Source organism: Tupaia chinensis, unplaced genomic scaffold, assembly GCF_000334495.1.
Source record: "Tupaia chinensis unplaced genomic scaffold, TupChi_1.0 Scaffold000582_1, whole genome shotgun sequence".
NCBI lineage: Eukaryota > Metazoa > Chordata > Mammalia > Scandentia > Tupaiidae > Tupaia > Tupaia belangeri.
Window position 1 is genome coordinate 465,506 of NW_006160098.1, and position 22,007 is coordinate 487,512.

At 42.6% G+C, this 22,007-nt stretch overlaps 1 protein-coding gene across 1 annotated transcript in view; it reads right to left on the reverse strand.

Moving 5' to 3' along the window:
* The window catches only part of ARAP2 (ArfGAP with RhoGAP domain, ankyrin repeat and PH domain 2), a 188,304-nt gene that overhangs the window by 160,303 nt on the left and 5,994 nt on the right, over positions 1 to 22,007 (reverse strand). Inside the window, exon 2 of the mRNA XM_006158365.3 lies at positions 10,340 to 11,381. Coding sequence (XP_006158427.1) covers positions 10,340 to 11,241 — 902 coding nt within the window. The 5' untranslated portion in view covers positions 11,242 to 11,381. The remainder of the gene's footprint in view (positions 1 to 10,339; positions 11,382 to 22,007) is intronic.

Here is a 22,007-nt window from a genome sequence, read left to right on the forward strand (position 1 = left end):
GCAATCCCTTCTCCTCCATTCTCCTCTCGGGATCTTGGGCACGCACGCACACGTGCCCGGCGTGAGTTTAAGCCACGGGGTCCGGGACTTGAACTGCGGTCGACTACGTGGGAGTCCAGCGACATAGCCATTACGCTAACTGCTGGTCCCTAGCTCTCTTACATTCAAACATCTTAGAGGCCCGGGAACCAGCAGTTAGCGTAATGGCTATGTCGCTGGACTCCCACGTAGTTGACCGCGGTTCACGTCCCGGACCCGGTGGCTTAAAACTCATGCCGGGCGTGTGTGTATGCATGCCCAAAATCCCGAGAGGAGAATGGAGGAGAAGGGATTGCGGTGTGACCATCCCCACTGGGGGGGGTAATTTCTTGCTTTCTGTCTCTATGTCTCTCTGTCTGTCTGGCGAGCGCACACGCCCTATAGTGAAAATCCCTCCCAAAACAAAAACAAAAAACAAAAAAAATCTTAGAGGCCCAAAGCATTACAGCAAGGGCTTTTCCTATGTCTACTTCATATTAGTTCCTTACAACTGCCCTGTGAGGTTGGACTTTATGTCCAATAAACATGGGAGGTTTCTAGCCCAAATCCCACAGCTAGTCAGAAGCAAAGTCCAGCAGATGGTGTGGTGGTTAAGGCGCTGGACACTCCCACATGGCTGATCACGGTTCGAGTCCCGGACCTGGAGGGTTGCTGTCTCACTTTTTCTTTCTGTGTGTCTCTCTCCGGTCAAGTTAAAATAAATGAATGAATAAATAAATAAAATTAAATAAATATTTTTTAAAAAAAGAAGAAAAGACAGCATTCCAAGTCAATTTTGTCTTTTCATTCTACCCTACCCTTTTCCTACCAGTTTTCATGAAATCTACTCTTAGTTCTGAAATATGGTCGATTAGCAAAAGTTAAAGACCCAGCAATGTCTTTTTATTACATGTCTGTGATCTTGATCAAATGAACTAAGGGCTCAGAACCTGCTTTCCACATTGTTATGGTTGTTTTCTGGTTTTTTTTTTGTTTGTTTGTTTGTTTTTTTAGGTTTTTTACCATAGGGAATATGTGCTTGCCAGACAGACACAGAGATAAACAATGAGAGAGAAATCACCCTTCTCTACTCTCCTTCTGGGATTTTGGGTGCACACACACTGAGAGTGATTTTCAAGCCCCAAGGTCTGGGACGTGTACTGTGGTTGGTCCAGTGTCTTTAGCACCGTGTCACTTGTTAACCCCCAGTTTCCACATTTTTTAAAAAGAAAAAAGCAGGGCCAACTACCTAGGACTATTAGGATGCTAAATGAGATCATGTTTTTAAAAAGCAAGAACGTGTCTAATTACTGTATTTATTTCAGAAAAGAACGGCTGGTCCTCCGAGTAAATCTATCCATTTTCTTCTCTCTTTTTTTAAGATTTAGGTTTATCTATTGTTATTTATTTTTTAATTTTACTGGAGCAAAACAAAGAGAGAAAGAGAAAGTGAGAAAGCAAGCTGCCAGGTCCAGGACTCAAACCACAGTTGACCACATGTGAGTCCAGTTCCTTAAACACCTTGCCAATACCACATATTTTTTTTTTAGAGGTTTTGCCACAGGGCATGTGCACTCCCTAGAAAGACAAAGAGAAACAGAGAGACAGAAGACAAAGAAAGAGACAGAAAGTGAGAAATCACCCCCCAGGGGGGATGGTCATGCTGCAATCCCTTCTCCTCCATTCTCCCAGCCACAAGAATCTTTGACAACAGAATTGAAATGGGTTTAAGAACCTAAATAAAGAAGAAGGGATAGTAATGGTTAGCTCTGATTATCAAAGTGAATGTTGAGCATACCTACTGATGCTGTTACTGTCTCCAAAATGTAACCTCTAAAATTTTAAGAGAAGCAGTGGCACGAAAGGTAATATCAAAGATTCCCTATAAAAATATTTTTTAAAAAAGATCTCCCTTTACAAACTATACTTCACAACTTGAGCAAGGAGGCGGATGAAAAAAATAACCAATTACACACCATATGCAAATCATGATTTCACAAAACGCTAAAAAATAAAAAGCATTGCGTTGTCAGAAAAGTCACAGTTTTTTTAGATGCAAAAATACATGATGACTTTTCCAACAACCCAGTAGTTCTCACAACTGACTACAGGTCATTATAAAGTTGAATTCAAAAGGCAATCAACCGCAGTCACTGGGTGGCAGTTGAAAATTGCTCTGAGGTTTTCGTGATACAAATTAAAACACGTAAGTGCCCATTTGGAAAGCCTACATCATAAGCCAATAACATGAAATTTATAGTTGATAATGCACAGGTAATTGTCTTAATCTGTAGAGTTCCAAAAACCGTCCATAGGAAAAGAATAATCATTACAGAAAGATTGCAGCACATACATCTATGACATTATCATAATTTTTTTTTATCTACTAGAAAATGTTGCAGTTTAGTATAGATTTTTTCATTTCCGTTTTCCAAAATGGAGATTTTACTTATGAAAAATAAATATTAATATAATGACTTTTTATCTTACAAAAAATGTTGAGCAGATCCATATCCTTACCCTCTAACAAGAAATCTACCTATTAGCTATTTAAATTTTGACTTATAAAATTATCTAACAGTCAAGTCCAAATTTTATAAAAACTAAAATAATTAGCCTACTATTTTAGAAAGCCAATTAGAAAACATTTTTGAAACATCTGAATTTTAGGATTGCTGAGCATTTTTCTGCTGTAACATCAGAAATTCTTGAATGGGAAAAAATGTGATAAGTTTCAATGTCTTCCTTTTTTAGGAGAGTAAACTGCCTATTAGTTTTCTGTATAATTTTTGCTCATAAATAATTTTGGCACTCAAGCCTACAAAACGGTGTTATCTATTTCCAATGTCTATGTAGACCTAGAGGGGAAAAAAAAAATCTACATTTTTTTTTTCAACAAAAAAATTCAAAGAATGCAAGAGGCCTTAGGTTCAGGTATCAACATTTTTTTTTTTTTTGAGAGGTTTTTGCCATAGGGAGCATGTGCTCACCAGACAGACAGAGAAACAGAAAGCGAGAAATCACCCCCCAGGGGGGATGGCCACACCACAATCCCTTCTCCGTTCTCCTCTCGGGATCTTGGGTATGCACGCACATGCACCTGGCATGAGTTTTAAGCCACCGGGTCCGGGACGCGAACCGCGGTTGACTACATGGGAGTCCAGTGACACAGCCATTACGCTAACTGCTGGTCCCCAACATTTTTTTTTTAACTACAGTTTTTGCCATAGGGCCCATTCACTTGCAAGTGAGGAGAGAGACAGTGAGAGGGAAAGTGAGAAATCCCCTACCCCAGGGGAGATGGCCACATTGCAATCCCTTCATTCTCCTCCTGGGATTTCAGGCATGCACACACATGAACACCCAGCGTGATCTTCAAGCTGCTAGGTCTGGAACCCAAACCCTCGTCAGCCATGTGGGAGTCCACACCTTATAACCACTACACCTCCTGCTGGCCCCTAGATATCACACTTTTAAAAAGCCTTCAAAGCATCACTCTATCAGTCAATATATTAATATGTCAATATAAAATCGATGCCTTCCCCATCCCAGAGCCTTTGCATACCATCCCTTCCCCGTTACTCTACTTCCTGATCTTCCCTACCCTCCAACCGTTCAGAGACACTACGGTCTCAGAGAGGGCTTTGTGATTAGTGTCTAGCAAAAAATAGTTACACAAAAGATGCATAAAAATCATTAAACCGGGGAGGGAGGGAAAGAAAGGTACGTGACAGTAGCTAAAAGACACCTGTCCCTTGGGGTTGAACTTGCTTTTTGCTTACTCTGATCTGGCCCTCAAGAGGCAGGAGTTCCAAAGATATCCTGAGGTTCACTGTCCAGCCAGGTAGACCCACTGGCCCCGCCCTCCAGAGCAAGCAGCAGGTAGGAATTCAAGAACCCCAGGCGAGACTACCGATAAGCTATTTGAGTAGAGTGTCAACAGGTCAGGTCTGTCGGGAGGAAAAGGGCAGAAGGTGCATGCCCAGGGAGAGAAAAACAAAGGGCCCCACACTGGAAACCACTTCCAGCATCGTATTCTCGTTAACAGGAGCACGAAATGTTTCATTGCAAGCTTTGGCCACAAATCAATATTTTTATTTTGTGCATTACAGAGTGCACTAAATGTTGTAGGTGTTATCATGCGTCTAAAGAGATTAAATAACCTGTGGTTGACTTATTCTTTTCTTGCCAGAGGATATGTGCATTTTCCAGAGGGGGAGAGATAGAGAACCCAAATGTATCATAACATGGTCAGGCCATAATTCTTTTTCCTCCAATTCTCCTTCCCATCAGGATTTGGGGTGTGTGCATGCTCGCGCGCACACACACACACACACACACACACGGATTGTTTTTCAAGCCACGGGGGCTAAGATTAAAACAGTGGTCACTCACATGGGATCCAGATCCCTTGACCATTGACCTATGGAGCTGTCCTTACCATTTTAATTTTCAAATCACATTATCATTTTAAGATCTTGCTATTACTATGACCAGAAGATGACATAATGGTTACTTAACTGGATTCCCACATGGCCGACCGTGGTTCGAATCCTGGATCCAGCAGCTTGAAATTCACACCAGGAGCATGTGCGTGCATGCATGCCCAAAATCCAGAGAGGAGAATAGAGGATAAGGGATTGTGGGTGGCCATACTCCCTGGGGAGTGATTTCTCACTTTCTATCTCTCTGTCTCTCTGTCTCTCAGGCAAGCACAACAAAAATCTCTCTAAAAAATAAAATGAAATAATAATAAAGGTCTTACAATTACTATTTGCAATATAAGGAAGAACCAACCATAGGAAAAACGTATAAACGAATCTGAAAATATTGTAAATCCTTGGCTCATCTTTTTAGTCAAAGTACCAGAAAAGTGTATTTTCATTCACTCCCACAGTCAAAGAAAAGGAAAACTACAATGTGCAATCAGACCTAAAAGCCACACTGAAAACCATGCTATGATAAAGCTATACATTGTTTACTCATTTTAATATTATTTCAAAGAGTTATGATGCAAATAACAAGCTTTCCTCACATTTACAACTAAAGGAGTTAAAAAAAAGTACAAATCAGGGGCCAGCCCCTGATGTTAGGGCCGATGGGTCCCACATGGCAAACTGCACACTCAAATCCAGACCTGATGATGTAAAAAACACACTAGACAAGTGTGTGTGTGCACGTGCATGTGCCCAATATCCAGAAAGGAGGGTGAGATGGAGGAGAAGGCATTACGTCACCATTCCGCATGGGGACTGGTGTGCTTTCTCACTCTCTATAGCTTCCTCATTTTGTGACTCTATCTGTCGAGTATGCCTGCCCTCTGGCAAAATTTAAGGGAAAAAAAAAATATACAACCCCTGGCATAATTGACTATTTTGAATTAAAGGTACTTAATTCAAGTGTTGGAAACCAGCAGGTGCATAAAGACCACTCTCACCTTCCAGCTACTTATTAAAGCTGGAAATGAAATTCCTGTGTAAAAGCAATGACACCCTTCACCTTCAAGGAGAAGCGAGGGTCTAAAGAATTCTGTACAGAACTTTTTAAAATAACTTTCATTGAGAGAGAGAGAGAGAGAGAGATTTTTGCTATAGGGTGTATGTGCTCACTGGAGAGACAGCAAAAGACAGAAAATGAGAAAGCAACAAATCACCCCCCCCCCAGGAGAACGACCACACCATTATCACTCACTCACATCCTACCAGCGTGAGTTTCAAGTCACCAGGTCCAGGACTCAAATCGCAGTCAAACCTGTGGGAGCCCAACACCGTAACCACTACACCACCCAATGGCCTCAAAATAACTCTTCTTTTCAGGTACCCATTATGACATAATTACTTTTTCACAACTAATTACTCTCTGTTCAATTTAGTACGTAAAGTGTTTTGCTCCACAGCTTTGGGTCTTCATCCCCTTATGAGGAGTCCCCTGCCACATAAAACTTAAATTAATTATATTGGTATGCTTTTTTACCCTTTTTTAAAAATGTGTGATACAGAGGATGTGCACTAGGCACAGGGAGAAACACTCTCAACAGGGCCTCATTACATTAAAACACTCTCTCCCCAGACTCCAACTCGTCAGGATGTTAGCATGCATGCACTATGACAGCATACAGAGAAACTTCAGGTCACCACAGGATTCCAAATGTTATAGGTAATTCGACGGGTCCTGAGATAAGGAAGGACCGCTGCTTGTCAATTATAGCTTATCAAGAGATACAATCCCATCCAGACTCTCAACCCTCTCCAGACTCCATTCCCCCTCCTGACCCGGGACCAGTAGTTAGACTGGTCCTGAGATAAGGAAGGACCGCTGCTACAATCCCCTCCAGACCCTGAACTCTCTCCAGACTCCATTCTCCCTCCTGACCCAGGGAAGCGGAAGCTCATCTCACTTTTCTATTACCTAAACTTACCTTCAAGAGACCTAGAACTTCACTGTCTTCCCTGCCACCATTCCAAATATGCACACAGGCATTTCTCTTGTGCTTGGGCAATATCCCACTTCCCACTCATGGAAATTGACTGATATGGGCACAAGTCGTCCCTATGCACACGCTCAGGCCTCCCAAGTCCACAGTGAGCATGCGTATGACTTCCACTAACTGGGCAGTGAAGTTCTTTTACTTGACAAGAAGCACACAGGCACCACAAAAGCCCGAGAAAACAAACTGAAGAGCTGGCTGCAAGGACAGACCTCCTCCCCTAAATGTGCATAACAAGATCTACAATAAAAGGAACAGCTAACTTCATCCCCAGTGGAGTTGTCTTCTGACAGCTGCCCACCCACACTCCTTTCTGGTAGGGGGTGTATTTTTCTACTAACATCGCTTTTCTATTAAAAACATGTCTCTTTTTAACCTGGCTGTTGCGGCTTCATTTGGCATCTCGGGGAAGGTCTCTCACCTTCTAGGCCTGGGCCCAAAGAACTGAGGATTTCACACAATACTCCCAGCTTTCCCTTCCAAGAACACAAACCCCTGGTCAGCCATGTGGCTTCCAGCACTGCAGTTCAGAATGCACCAACTACACCAGCAAACGGGGCTGCCCTTCTTCTGTCATCTGTGTCTTACCAACTTAATTCACAGACTCAGCAAGATCTTACAAGAATAGAGGTAGGGTTTTGCCACCCCTATACAATTAAATGAGCATCAAAAGATTCTCTGAAAGTTCATTTTAAAAACAGCACTGTTTGAAATGTAAATCAAAAGTTTCTTACAGGAAGTTATCCTTTTACGGCTCCCAGAAGGACACTATTCTGGCAAAAACGCCGTTTGAACATATGTACCCAGTATGCTCTTCTTAGAGCATCTGAAGACTTGTCATTTTTTATTTACTTTCCTTTAATTGTTCAAAACTGCCAAGTACTTCGAAGTTAATGGGCCAGTCTACGGCCTGGCAGTTAGTGTGTCTGGATCCCACATGGCCTATCACAGTTCAATTCCCTACGGCTTGAAAACACCCTGGGCTTGCGTGCCTGAAATCCGGAAGGAGGGGGAAGGGAGGAAAAGGGACGGAGGTGTGATTATCACTCATGAGCAAGGCTTTCTCTTCCCCCTCCCTGTCTCCCACATGCTTCCTGGCAAATTCAATAAATAAAAGTAAAGTGTCAGACAAAACTTAGTGACTTACAATGTTTGTCATACAAAGATGAGTGGCATACAATCCCAAGATATAATCTAATTCTTACATACACCATCAACACTTTTCAATGTTTTTCATTTTTTTTTCCCAGAGGTTTCTTTCTGCCTTAGGACCTGTGGGTTCACCGGAGAGAGACTGACAGACGTAGCGAGAGACAAAGTGAGAAATCAACCCCCAGAGGGGATGGCCACACCACAACCCCTCCTCCTCCATTCTTCTTCCAGGATCATGGGCATGCACTCAAACACACCTGGTGTGATTTTCACGATACTGGGTTTGGGACTCAAACAACGTTCCGTCATGTAGGAGTCCAGCAACGTAACCACTACACCATCTGCTGGTCCCTTTAAAAATATGTATTAAAAGTAGGGGTTAAAAATGTGGGTTCTGGGGACCAGCAGATGGTGTAATGGCTATGTCGCTGGACTCCCATGTAGTTGACCGCGGTTTGAGTCCCAGACCTGGTGGCTTAAATTCACACTGGACATGTGTGCGTGCGTACCCAAGATCTAGAAAGGAGAATGGAGGAGAAGAGATTGTGGCATGGCCATCCCCCTGGGGGGTGATTTCTTGCTTTATGTCTCTCTGTCCCTCTCTGTCTTCCTGTCTTTCTGGCAAGTGCATGTGCCCTATAGCAAAAATCTCTCCAAAAAAAAAAAAAAAAAGTGGGTTGCGAGATACCAGCAAAAAGAGAATCTGTGTGGTCTCTGATCATATATACTGGAATGAAATCCCATTTTACTAACCATGTGATCCTGCAAAAGCTAACTTAAGGCTCAGTCACCTGATAAGTGAAGCCGGGGAGCGGGGACACTGCCTACTTCACTGGGAAAAGGTAAGTATTAGAAAGTCCATGGAAAATGGTGTACGGAAGTAGTGTCCACCTGTTTAACGGACATTATTACTATTGATTTCCTAGTAAATACCAGATGGCTATTGGTACTAGGGATGTCAAAGTAAAGACAAATTAATTAGGGTCAAAAACCTCAAAGAGTTTACACTATAATAAGAGTCACTTAAATGAACAGAGTTCCGTAAATTGCCATGTTTTCTCTTGTGAATTCTAAATTGCTAACTTTTCTCTTGCAGATATGCATACCCTGCAATTATCAAAGGTGCCTAAACACGGGAGAAGCCTTAGCAGACACAGGAGAACTCTTGCAGAAATGCCAGCGTGGAGCCTGAACAGGAAGTCTGTGAAGCTCTGGTGCCACTGCAGAGACAGTCAAATCTGAACAGCCTCACGCTTCCTAGCAGAGACAAGTGTTAGCTGTGAGTGGAAAAAGTAATACCCCACTCAGCCCCCCTGGAGAAAACCACAACTACTTTAGGTGTGACTGAGAAACAGACGAAAGCTCTCACTGCATTCACTTCCCTCCTCTCGAACCGTTCAGTTAGCTCAGGAAACCAAAGACCTATGACAGTGGCACAGTGGCCTAGGCTGCTAGGGCATCTCTCTGGAGCTCCAGCGTTCCAGGGTCTATTGCATCTGGTTTCATACGGTGCTGCCATCAGAAACAGATGAAAGCTCTCACTGCATTCACTTCTTCACTTCCCTCCTCTCGAACCGTTCAGTTAGCTCAGGAAACCAAAGACCTATGACAGTGGCACAGTGGCCTAGGCTGCTAGGGCATCTCTCTGGAGCTCCAGCGTTCCAGGGTCTATTGCATCTGGTTTCATACGGTGCTGCCATCTTTCACATCTGTCTTCTACACTGGAACGCCAGCTCTTTTATTCCCCTTTACACCCTTCCTCCCTCTCATGGTGACTGCTACCAAGTTCAATAGATGTGTATTGAATTATTCATTGGTACCAACCACTGTGCCAGACAGGAGAGACACTAACATTAAAAGCATGTTCCCTGCCAAAGAACAAATAATCTAGTGGGCATACAGAGTCAGTAACTTAAATCTGAGACAGCACTGACGGGAAGACTACTGAGCAGGTGTGGAGAGGAGGTACAGGAAGGGACATCCCGATAGAATTAGGGGGAGGAATGCCCTTCCATTAAATGGGAGAAAGGGCAGCTCCATGATGCAGACGTCATGTGCTGCTCAAGAGGAGCCAGATGCCACAGGGTGACCATGGTTTGAGTTCCCAGTCATCAGACCCAGATCTCAAGAGCTGGAGGTTGGGAGGAAGGGGATCAGACCCTGCTATGACCAGACCCTATGGAGGGTATTCTTCTATCATCATGAATACATTTAAAAATAAATAATAAAATAAAAATAAATAAATAGGCCTGTGGCATGGTAGTGAAGGTACTAGATCCCACATGGCAGACTGCATGGTTCAAGTCTCAGACCTGGTGGCTTGACATGCACATGTACATGCCCCAAATCCCACGAGGATAATGGAGAAGACAGGGTTGCTTCATGGCCATCCTCCCAGGGGGGTGCTTTCTCATTTTTCCTCTCTCTCTCTCTCTCTGTCTCTAGCGAGTTAATACATACATATATACAAGAAGCTAAAAAGTCCCAGATAGTTTTAAGCAAGAAACACTCTGGAAAATTATGTACAAGACAAATGGCATGGAAAACAGTTCTGAACAAGAAGGAAAGGTGGGTTGAATAGGTAAATATGTCAACTTTAGAAAGGAATATTGACAGTATACTTACTAAGGATAACAGAACTCCTCAAAGTTAAACACTTAAGCTTATCACACACAGTCTTACCTCCCTGAAATTCCTTTTGTTGACCCTGGAATCTCCGGCACAGGTCGATGTCTTAGCAGAAAAGACCGCGATGGTCTTGAAACCAACTTGCTACGACTTCTCATAGGTGCTAGGTTTGGCGATGACGGGACATACAAATCGTTCACCACCATTTCTCCTTGAAATTGAAAGAATGGCGATGGTGGTGCTATTTCTAAGACACCGTTAGCTCCATTTCCAGAATTTCCCTCTGATGTTGAACAGCCAAGGGAAGAAAGACACTCAGGGTCAGGATCAGGAAGTCTGCCCAGATTTTCTGAAGTCAAATCGACTTTTTCTGTTTGTTGTTCTTCAATTGTACAATCCTTGGTCTTCTTTGGAATCAAAGGGTCTATTTTAGTATTTCCACTACTAAATAAAGAATCTTGAAAGGAACCCAAATTTGGGTGTGGTTCTTCTTCCAGAATGGGGAAGTCATGGGGGAAAAGAGACAGCCCGCCATGGGATTTGACAGATTGGCTGTCTTCCACACTGAGGTCATTGGGATCAAGGTTTTTAGTATCAGTCCCCAACTGTGCAGATGTCTGAACATGACTAGAATCGGAAGGTTCTATGCCCACGTTCTGATCAGAAGACGGAGGATGACGATCCTTTGAAGTATCATCGGCTTTCTTCGTTTTATGAACGTTTGCATATATTGGGATATCTTGCATTTTTGACAAGATTATCTGTAGCTGTTTAAGGATCCTCCTACGGTGTCCTGTAGGTGATATTCCGATTCTCTGAAGCACGCTGTCATTTATTGCTGCACAGCCCTTCACGCTGTTAAAACCACACTCATGAAAATGGGAAAGATACTGCTCCAAATTAATGCTCATTAGGAAATCTTTGATATCCACATCTATTTCACTGACGGAGGACATAATGGTGGCTTCATTACTAAGCTGAACGCAGTACAATGAGGCACACACTCAAGACGACGCTTTTCACTCTATCGATTGCAACAGAAAAAAAAATCCTCGAAATACTATTTTCGCCACAGTGACGTGTTATGTGCTTAAGTCTAGGGGGAAAAATAATAAAAGTAATTTATTAGGACATTTTAATTATCAAAATCTTTTGCATTATAAACTTTGTCTGAAGAAACACAACAGAAACTAGGACAGTAACTGTCACTTACTGAGTTTAGACTCTGTGCATTACTTTTAGAATCTGTGCTTTTCACACCCTAAAAGTCAATTCCCAGGTATAGACAGTGTGAAAGCACTGGACAGAAATGCTATAGGATTAATCTATAATTTTTGAAAGGTAAAAACTGACTGTCACACGAATATAGACATGTATCAAAGACTTAACTTCATGAGGGAACCAAAGGATGATAGTGTTTTGTTTTGTTTTTTGTTTTTCTTTTTTAATTTTCCAGAGAATGCAGGCATTTGGGAGACAGGGAGATAAGTGAGAAAGCACCCCCCTAGAGGGGATAGTCATGCCACAATCCCATCTCCGTTTCTCCCTCCTTTGGGGATTTTTGGACACACAAGTCCAGTTTGCTGTTCAAGCCATTGGGTCCAGGACTCCAGTTACACAGTCAGCCATGGGGGATCCAGCTCCCTTAATCACCACACCACAGGCTGGCCAATAAGCCTGGTTTAGGAGCATTTGTGGAACAGATCTATCTAGTCCATCAGAAAAGACTTTTAAAAAGTAATAATAATAAAAAAATAACAGTTGTTCATTCATTTTTTCCACGAGAAAGATGAGGGCTGGTGGAGGCACCCCCAAGAGTCCTCAAGCTGCAACCATTCCCTCCACCCCAGCCAGCCCAGGCCATAGGCACAGTGCACACGCCCAGCACACTCACACAGGTCCTGAGGCACAAACCCAGGGCTTTTCCCCACTATCACTGCACCACTTTATGGCCTGGAATTCAAACATGGCGGTTGTGAATCCAGCACCTTCCACACAGCACCTCACTACTGTGCTATGGGGCCAGTCCACGGGCCTATTTATTTATTATTTATCTAGGGAAATTTTTGCTATAGAGCACATGTGCTTGCTGGAGAGACAGAGGGGCAGAAATAAGAAATCAGCCTCTATCTCTCCTTCCCAGGGAGGGCGGCAACACCTCAATCTCTTCTCCATTACATGGGCCCAGGGTGAGTTTTAAACCACGGGTGCAGGACTCCAAGCACAGTCAACTACACAGGAGTCCACTGACATAAATATTATACCATTTGCAAGTCCCCTTTTTATTTTTTTTAAGTATTACAATAAGATGCCTAGGTTAAAGAAATATACTTGTTAATGTCCCACAGGACAATAAAATCATAACCTCTAGGGTTATCCTCATTTTTAAGGATTATTTTATTTAATTTTATTTCTTACCATTATGAGTCTTTAATTTAACAAGAAAAAGACACAGAGAAAGAGAGAGAAAGTAAGAGAGCAAGCTGCCAGGTCCAAGACTCTAACTGTGGTCGACCATGTGGAAGCCCAGCATCTCAATTGCCATACCACCTGCTGGCCCCAAGGTTATCTTTTGCACTGGACAAAATCTATAAACTTACAAGTAATTTCCCAATGTCTAAGCTCTAGTCAAGTAACAAATAGCCAAATCAAGCACAGCGATTAGAAAGAGAACTAAATATCCCTAGGTTGAACCTATTAATCAATACCTCCAGCAATGCACTTAAAGAACATTCTTTGACTTACAAGTTGTAGGTAATTTTTCTTAACAGTAGTCAAATGTCACCAATTGTCCCCTTCACAATACTTTATTTCAAAGACTTTCAAAGTAGTTAAAGGGACCAGCAGATGGCATAATGGTTATGTCGCTGGACTTCCATGGAGTCGACCGTGGTTTGAGTTCCATATCAGGAGTCTTAAAACTCATGCCAGGTGTGTGTGTGTGTGTGTGCCAGGTGTGTGTGTGTGTGTGTGTCCAAGATCCCAAGAGGAGAATGTAGCAGCAGGGACTGTGGTGTGGCCATCTTCCCAAGGGTTGTGTGTGGAGGGGTGATTTCTCGTTTTCTGTCTCTCTCTCCTGCAAGTGCAAGTGCCCAACAGCAAAAATCGCTCTTAAAAAATTTGTTTAAATAATAAAAGCAGCTAAAACATATGTCTCAAACCAATCCTTTCTATTTTAAAATGTAGGCAACACTATATGTAAACAATTAATATTTCGATACAAGATAAGACCGGTTGAATAGTTAATTCTTAAACACATTAGATAACAGAAAACGTGCTAATGTGAAAGTAAAAGGAAAAAGTGTAAAGGTCAAATTTTCCTCCAGTGCATAACAGTAGATATATACAAGTTTATTTTCTCCCACATGAAATAATTAAATGCTAAAAAAAAAAAAGATTTACCTAGGCACTGTTCATATAGGTGTGTTCAGTTTATGAAAATGTATATGTTGCAAATTCCTGTACATTGTTTCAATAAAAAGAAATACTGAGGTAATAAAATGAGACACACCTCAAGGAGGTAAATGTCTCTGAATAAGCTTTGATACAATGTTTCTGGAAATCACATCTTGAAACAGCTCTAGGAGTCCATGTGTTACAAGCCAATGCCCCATAAGCTTCTGCCTCAGCTATTGAAAAACATTAGCAAACATTAACACATGTTAGAGGATAAGCATGAACACACACTTCTTTCTACACCAGGCTGTAGTGCAGGATCAGATAAATAAAAATCCAAGTAAAAAACGAAAGGCAGAAAATGCCTGTGTCAGTAAGGGATTCCTGTGTCATGCCCAAAATATATATAAAAAAACCCAGAAAATTAAACCTTAACAACTGTATACGGACTTCATTCTCATATTTACTCCTCACCTCCATAACTATTTTGCAATAACTGTGTCATCTGTTTTTTCTAACACCACAAAATGGAAATAATTACCGCCAATGAAGCAATAAAGGGGTCACATATTACTCACCTTAGAATTCATAAACACAACGAATGGGTCAGTACTTTAAGAGGATACACCTTCCTTTTGGGGTACACTACATGACAGGGAGTCATAATCTTGTTTATTAGCTACCACAAAAACTTTAAAAGGACGGATAAATAAATAAATAAATAAATAAATAAATAAAACAGGGGCCTGCAGATGGCGAGGTGGTTTAGGGTGCTAGATTCTCACATGGCTGACAGCAGTTCAAGTCTTGGATCTGACGGGTTGCTTTCTCTCTCTTCCTCCCTCTCTCTCTCTCTCTCTGTCCCTCTTTCATCAAATTTAAATAAATAAATAAGTTAAATAATTGTTTAAAAAATTACTTCCATTACAATATTATTTAAAAAAAAAAATAAAGGACAAAAACAGCTTCAGAAAAATACACATAGGGCCAGCAGGTGGTGTAGTGGTTTAGATACTGGACTCATACACAGCCCACGGCGGTTCAAGTCCCATAATGTGTGTGCCCCAAATCCGAAGAACAGAATGAAGGAGAAGGGATTTCAAGGTAGTCATCTCCCCGGGGAGGTGGGGGGGCAATTTCTCACTTTCCCTCCTCTCGGTCTGTCTCCAGTGAGCACATGTACCACCACCACAACAAAATTAAAAACAGTAAAATATGCACACACCACAAAATCTTCTAATCCCCCCCAGTACAAGGACGCAGCTAAAACAGTGCAAGCCAGGCAGAAATCCTTTACGAGGAAATGAATCTGCCTACAAGTAGATCTTGGACTGCCCAGCCTCCAGAACTATGAAAACACACACTTCTGTAGTTCAAGGCACTCCACCCGGGTACCCTTGAGGGAGTACCCACCCTCCCTGCCTCTGCCATGATCCACCTCTTGCCTGGATTACTGCAATAGTCTCCGAATCCTTCAGCCCTGACTCCAGATATCAGTGAACTATGAAACTGGCATGTCATTTCCCATCCTCAACAGAATAAAGTCTAAGCTCCCAGGGCCATGACGGTTTGGTCTCTGTCAAACAATAACAGGCACCCATGGGTGTAAACAGCAATTATCTTATTTACACCAGACACCATTCCCCATATATGTTCTCTTCAAGGCAGGATTCCAGGCTCATGTCTAACCCATGCCAGAAGTTCTACCAACATCCTTCACTCACTTCTGCTGGTTCGTTTTGTTACCATCCGCCTGAGGCAACAAGCTGTTTAATAGCCTCATGTCCTTTGCACTGGCTGGATCTGCTCACCTTCGCACCATTCATACTCCTAACAGGCAGGTTATGACCTCCTCTGTAGGGGATTCCCATCGGCCCTTCAAGTATCAGGTCAGAGGAAAAGTCATGATGGAGCTTCCTAAGTTTTTCTGTGCAAAAATGCATCATGACTTTTCTGACAACCCAAAAGATAAATCTGTCCTTTCTCCACATACACCCATGACCTAGAATTCTGCAAAGGGCTTGGCATGTGTTGAAGACACAGAGAAGAGATTGATAGGGATGGTAGGCGTGGCTGCTAGGCCCATTTTGATTTTTAGTGTGCACGTTTGTGTTCTAATACACAAAACCTTTTCCTTCCCTTGGAGTACATACTCATGGGGAGTTTCTGAAAAGTTCGTGGGAAATGAAAACTACAAAAAATAAACTATGCATGGGTTTCAAATTTTTTATACCAAGATAAGTTGTATTTTAATTTCATTTTTCCACAGACTTTTTTTTTTTTTTACATCATTTTATTTAACTTTAGTTATTTACTTTAATTTAACCAGACAGGGACTGAGCAAGAGAGAGAGGGAAAGTGAGAAGACAAGCTTCCAGGTCCAGGACTCAAACCGTGGTCGGCCATGTGGGAGTCCAGTGCCCTTAACTACATGTCACCTGCCGGCCTCTCCACAGACTTTGTTTATCATCTAGTATATTTCCTGGTTAGCTCAATCAAACAAATACATATTCCAAATGATCCACCCCAAAACACGCCTCCCTGCTATCATTCAGTGTGTTGAATTAAGGCTAATGAACCTGGTTTCTTTTCATGGCATGGAAGAGGCTCCCTTCCCCTAGAAGACCCTACAGCCCTCTCTGGGCTTTAATGTCAGCTCTATCCTCCAATTTCCTTTTTAAAGTTTATTTATTTCATGAGAGAGACAGACAGACAGGCATTTTCAACAGGATCTCACCACTCTGTGATCCACTTCCAGCCTTCCAGTCACCCAGGATCATGGGTGTACCCTGAATGTTCAGCTCAGCTGTGATCTGAACCCAGGGCTTCCCACACGGCTCCAGCATCACACAGCAGTACCCATGCCCAGGCCTCTATAGCTGGGCATCACGTGACTTTTTTAGTTTTTCCTATAAAGCACATACACTCACAGAGAAGGAGGGAAAGTGAGAAATCACCCCCTGTGGGGATAGCAACACTATATCCCTCCTCTTCCATTCTCCTCTCAAGATTTTGGGCATGCACACACACACACACCCAGGTTATTTTCCAAGCCACTAAGTCTGAAACTTGAACCACACAGTCAGCCATGTGGAATCCAACTGCCTTAACCTCCACACCACCTGCTAGCCCTATTTGAGTTTTTCTTTTTTTTTTTTTAAGGTTTTTGCTATAGAGTGCATGCGCTCACCAGAGACAGAAAGAGAGAGAAAGTGAGAAAGTGAGAAGTCGTTCCCCAAGGGGGATGCCATGTCCCAATCTCTTCTCTTCCATTCTCTTCTCAGGATTTAGGCCACGCATACATACGCCTAGCATGAGTTTTAAGATGCTGCGTCCAGGACACAAATCACTCTCAGCCACATGGGAGTCCAGTACCTTACCTGCTGGCCCCTAGGCCTAGCTTCGTAATATCATCACCTTCGGGGGTTAGGTTTCCACAGATGAACTTGTGAAAGACCTAAGTATTCAGAACTTAGCGAATATTTAATCATATTCTGCATGTTCCAGTGTAGTTAAAAGGCCAAAACCTGAATTCAGAATACTTGAGTCAAATCCTAGTTTCTCCAGTAACTTGCTTGGTGAGTTTAAGGTATTTTTTTCCTAAGAATTACTTATTTAATTTCATTTATTATTATTATTCATTTCTTATAGGATGCATGAGCTCACCAGAGAGAAAAAGAGAGAGAGAGAGAAAGTGAGAAAGCCAGCTGCCCGGTCTGGGACTCAAACCACAGTCAGCCATGTGGGAATCCAATATCTTAACCACCACCCGCTGGTTGCCAGAGTTTGAGTTTTTTAACTTCTCTGTACTTCAGTTTCCTCATCAAGAAAATGGGAGTAATATTAGCACCTACCTCATAGGGTGGCTGTGAGAAGTCAATCAATTAACATAGGCGGAATACATACAACATCAACTATCACATAACAAACCTAAGTAGGTGTTGTAATTATTATATTATTATTATCCCATAGTAAACTTTGCCAAGATGACCGGCCTGTAGAAGATGCCCAATAAATGCCAGTTTAATTATTTTATAATCATAGCACATGATGCATACATAGTACGTATTTAGAGAATGTACAAACAGCTGGAGTTAAAGACATGGTTGTACGTTGGCCATCCTACCCTGACCCATTTCCATGAGGAAGGGAAAGCAAAAGGGGCACCTGCTACACGCCTGGCTTGCAGTATCACTTAACTATGATCTTAGAATGCTCTTGATCTCCACGTTGAAGCCATATCCTGACTCTAACTCCTTCTCACCACTTCCCCTGTTCTCTCTCTAGCTAAAGCCTCCACTTTATCCATCTCAGACCACTACAATAGCCTCCTGGACCAACAGCCCTGATTCCTTCTCAGTCCCCAGCCTGCTGCACCGCAGAGTCTCAACACAAGAGCCAGAATGATTCATTTTATAACGAGCCATGTCATATTATTTCCTGTGATTTCCAATCTCATCTTCCCTGGCTTTTCCCTTCTACAAGCAGCCGTTACGCTTGGCGTCAGTCTTGTTCCAATCTCAGATCTTGCCTGCCGTCTGTCTCTTTCAAATCCCACACGGCCAACCTTGGTTCAAGTCCCGGACCTTGCAGCTTGAGAATCACACTGGGCACATGTGCATGCAGGCCCAAAATCAAAAGCAGAGAACGGAGAAGAGAATGCAGCATAGCCATCCCCTCCAAGAGGTGATTCCTCACCTTCCCTCTCATTGTCTCTGTCTCTTTCTGGCAAAAGCAGGCAACCTATGGCAAAACCCTTCCAAAACAAAACAAAAAAATCCTTGGCTCAGGCTCACTCCATTGCTTTAGGAGGTTGCTGTTCAAACGTGCCCTCTTCAGACAGGCTTTCCTGTCCCCCAAGCACAGAAACACAGTTGAGAGTCACCTCCCCTTATCCTGCTTTATCATCTTCACTGCATTTACGATGACCTGACATCTGCTGGCTGTCCCAAGAGGGTGGGGCTCCTGTCTACTATTCTCCGCTCTTAAGTTCAAACCCTATAGGTTATAGCAGGTGCTCAATCAATGTATGTGGGACGACTTCTTCCCAGAGGAGCTAAGACAACAGGTAGCCACAGTGGTACACAATGCTGCAGATGTGGGAAGGTCCAAGGTCTGCACCCTGCACACCTAGTCCCACCCACATGCTCATGATCCCAGCTGGCCGAGGCTGGGTGTAGGCTGTGCTGTACAGACTCCATTGAGGGTGCCTATCTCTGTCTCATAAAAAAGACTTTTTTTTTAAAAAAAAAAGATAAAAAGTAGAAAAAATACATGGAATTTTAAATTTTTGTCTAACTTAAGTCACTGAGCGAGTAAGAACACAGAGACAGAACTTAAACACAAGTTCCACTTCACTCCTTTTAACCGCTAACAAAGGTGTTCACACCAGGCATAGTCAACTAGATGAGAGGTCAGCTAGATGCATTCCAAACCATCTGTGGGTTTTGTTTTTTGTTTTTGGTTTTGGTTTTTGGTTTTTGTTTTGAGAGGTTTTTGCTATAGGGTGCGTGCGCTTGCTAGACAGACAGAGACAGAGAGACAAAAAGCAAGAAATCACCCCTCGTGGGGGATGGCCACACCGCAATCCCTTCTCCTCCATTCTCCTCTCGGGATCTTGGGCATGCACACACACATGCCCAGCATGAGCCATCACCCACCCCATCCCCAGCAGGGTTTTAAAGCCACTGAGTCTGGGACCCGAACTGCTTTTGACTACATGGGAGTCCAGCGACATAGCCATTATGCTAACTGCTGGTCCCACCTGTGGGGTTTTAAAACTTCATGGACTGGGACAGTTCTAATGTCTCCAGGAAGGTGGTGGGACAGCCTTCCTCCTCCTAATATCTCCAGTAAGGAACCACACAACAGTGAACCCCATTCTACCTCTTACCAACCCCTACGCCCCTGTTTACCAGTGGAGCTTTGTTGTATTTCCAAGTTGAGCTGGGAAAGAAAAAAAGAAAAAAGAAAACCATGGACCACTCTATCAAATTATTCAGTATTCACTGCTGACCACTTCTGGAATCACTGTCTTACTCTGATACCTCATGGGGGTAAGAGTAGCATAATACAATTGATCTCAATCATTGAGACTTCAAAAAAAAAAATGTACACCACTATAACATTAGAAATATAACCTAAGCATAGTTCGAAATTACAAATGCGTGTACACCACTATAAAATCAGAAATGTAACCTAAGCATAGTTCGAAATTACAAATGCGATGAAATGATATGCTTAATAATCCCAGGATCACAGGACTGAAAGGAAACTATTTCTGGAAAACATCTAAAAGGAAAAAAAAAAAAAAGGGAAGGGGGTCTGCTGAAGGAACAAAACATTTCGACGTTATCAATACAAGTCTTACCAATTCTAGAAACAATGACCATTTACAATATTCCAGAACAACAGTTCCCAATGGAGTGGAACTAGCGTTCAGGGTTAAACTCAGAAAAGTGTGAGAAATGCCTTTGCTGGTCTCAATGACTGAGTGCCACCAGCAGCTATGTGTCATGTGACACCCTACCACAGTACCCGAAGTAGAAATCTCGGGTACGATTTTTAGTCCTCCAACTCTCTACAACTAATCAGCTCCCCATGGACTACCTGGCATTATCCATGATGAAAGAGAAGCAGTTCTTACCTTTGATTGGCTGTTATAAACCTGTGGAAAAAATAGTTAAATCACAGGAAGGTCAGAGAGCTCTACGTGGACTGAGCTGTTCAGGCTACAGGTCTCATGAACGTCCAGCTTTGCTTCGGTATAGACCATAGTCATGAGAAATCGCTATCATGTTATTGGTACAAGCAAACTGCTGTTTCGTACCAAGATATTAACTCCAAGCATTCATAAAGGCATGATCAACTTTGACTGCTCCCCTATAACCATGCCGAAGAGGAAGTGGTTTAGAAAAAAAAAAAAAATGCTGCAGTCCTATTATGCCAGCCCAGAACATAGAAAACAGACTGCAGAAGGTTAAAGGTTAGGCCCCTCAACGTATTGTTCTAGCCTGAGTGCTTAGTCCCCCCAAAATGATAAAAATCACCTTCTGGATCTCTCTCCTCTACCACCCATTCACCGTCCTTGGTGTGTGACAACACTACCTTCATTAAACCCTACACAGGAAGCCTCACTAGATTTCTCCTGTGGTCACCCACAGGCTCAGATCTTTGCCCATGTTTCTACCTTGACCACTACCCCTTCCCCACCCATCAAAACACACCCATCCTCTCTCATCTGTCTCAGATTTACACTGTTATTAATAGCTAGATGTTGTGGAGTGTTTACAAATCATCTGTGTAGGATCTCAGTTCATCCTCAGAGCTGCCTTAGCAGGAAGATTTCATGCCCAAAGTCATAATGGCAAGAGCCAGAATTTTTTTTTTTTTTTTTGGAGAGGTTTTTGCTATAGAGCACGTGCATTCACCAGAAATACAGAGAGAGACAGAGAGAGAGAAAGCAAGACATCATCCCCCAGGGGGTACGGCCACACTGCAGTCCCTTCTCCTCCATTCTCCTCTCCAGATCTTGGACACGCACACACATGCACACGCACCCAGCATGAGTTTAAGCCACCGGGTCCAGGATTCGAATGGCAATTAACTACATGGGAGTCCAGCGACATAGCCATTATACCAACTGCTGGTCCCAGAAGTCAGAATTCTAAGAATCGGACATCCTGTGTTATTAACCACTATACCTCCTAATAGCTATACAACTGATATAGCACTAGAGAGACATCAAAGACTTAGTGGCGTTTCCCCCTTGTTTGTCCAGCTATGCATAAGCTCTTACATTCCCACCAGGGAAATGCTGCTTAAAGAGACCATATCTTGCAGGTTCAAGTTTTATATAGTGTTTTGATTTGGTAGTGGGTGTATACTGGGTGTACCATGAAAAGTGCTTACTTATGGAAGACTACATCCATTTTCATTGAATTGCCTAAGATTTATAAGCCAATGAACAAAGCATGGGAGAACAGTTTTGAAATTACTATAGAAAGTAATTACAACACAGAGCTCAGCTTCTTGAAATTTATTCTGCAGAAAGTCAGCTAATGCAGGATGAGAGTACAACTGTTAGAGTCAAACAGAATGAAGCCAAAGTCAAATGATCAAAAATGACCAATATAAGTATCCATTGTCCACATGACATGGTGGTGGTAAAAATCTGTTGGACTAGGGATGTACGTGTGATACAAAAACATACCTGACTGTGGTCTTAAAGGTTTAACCTTAAACATGATTCAAAAAGAGATAAGGAATGGCAACAACCCAAACGTCTACAGGCAGATGGATATATATATATGAAATGTAGTCTACG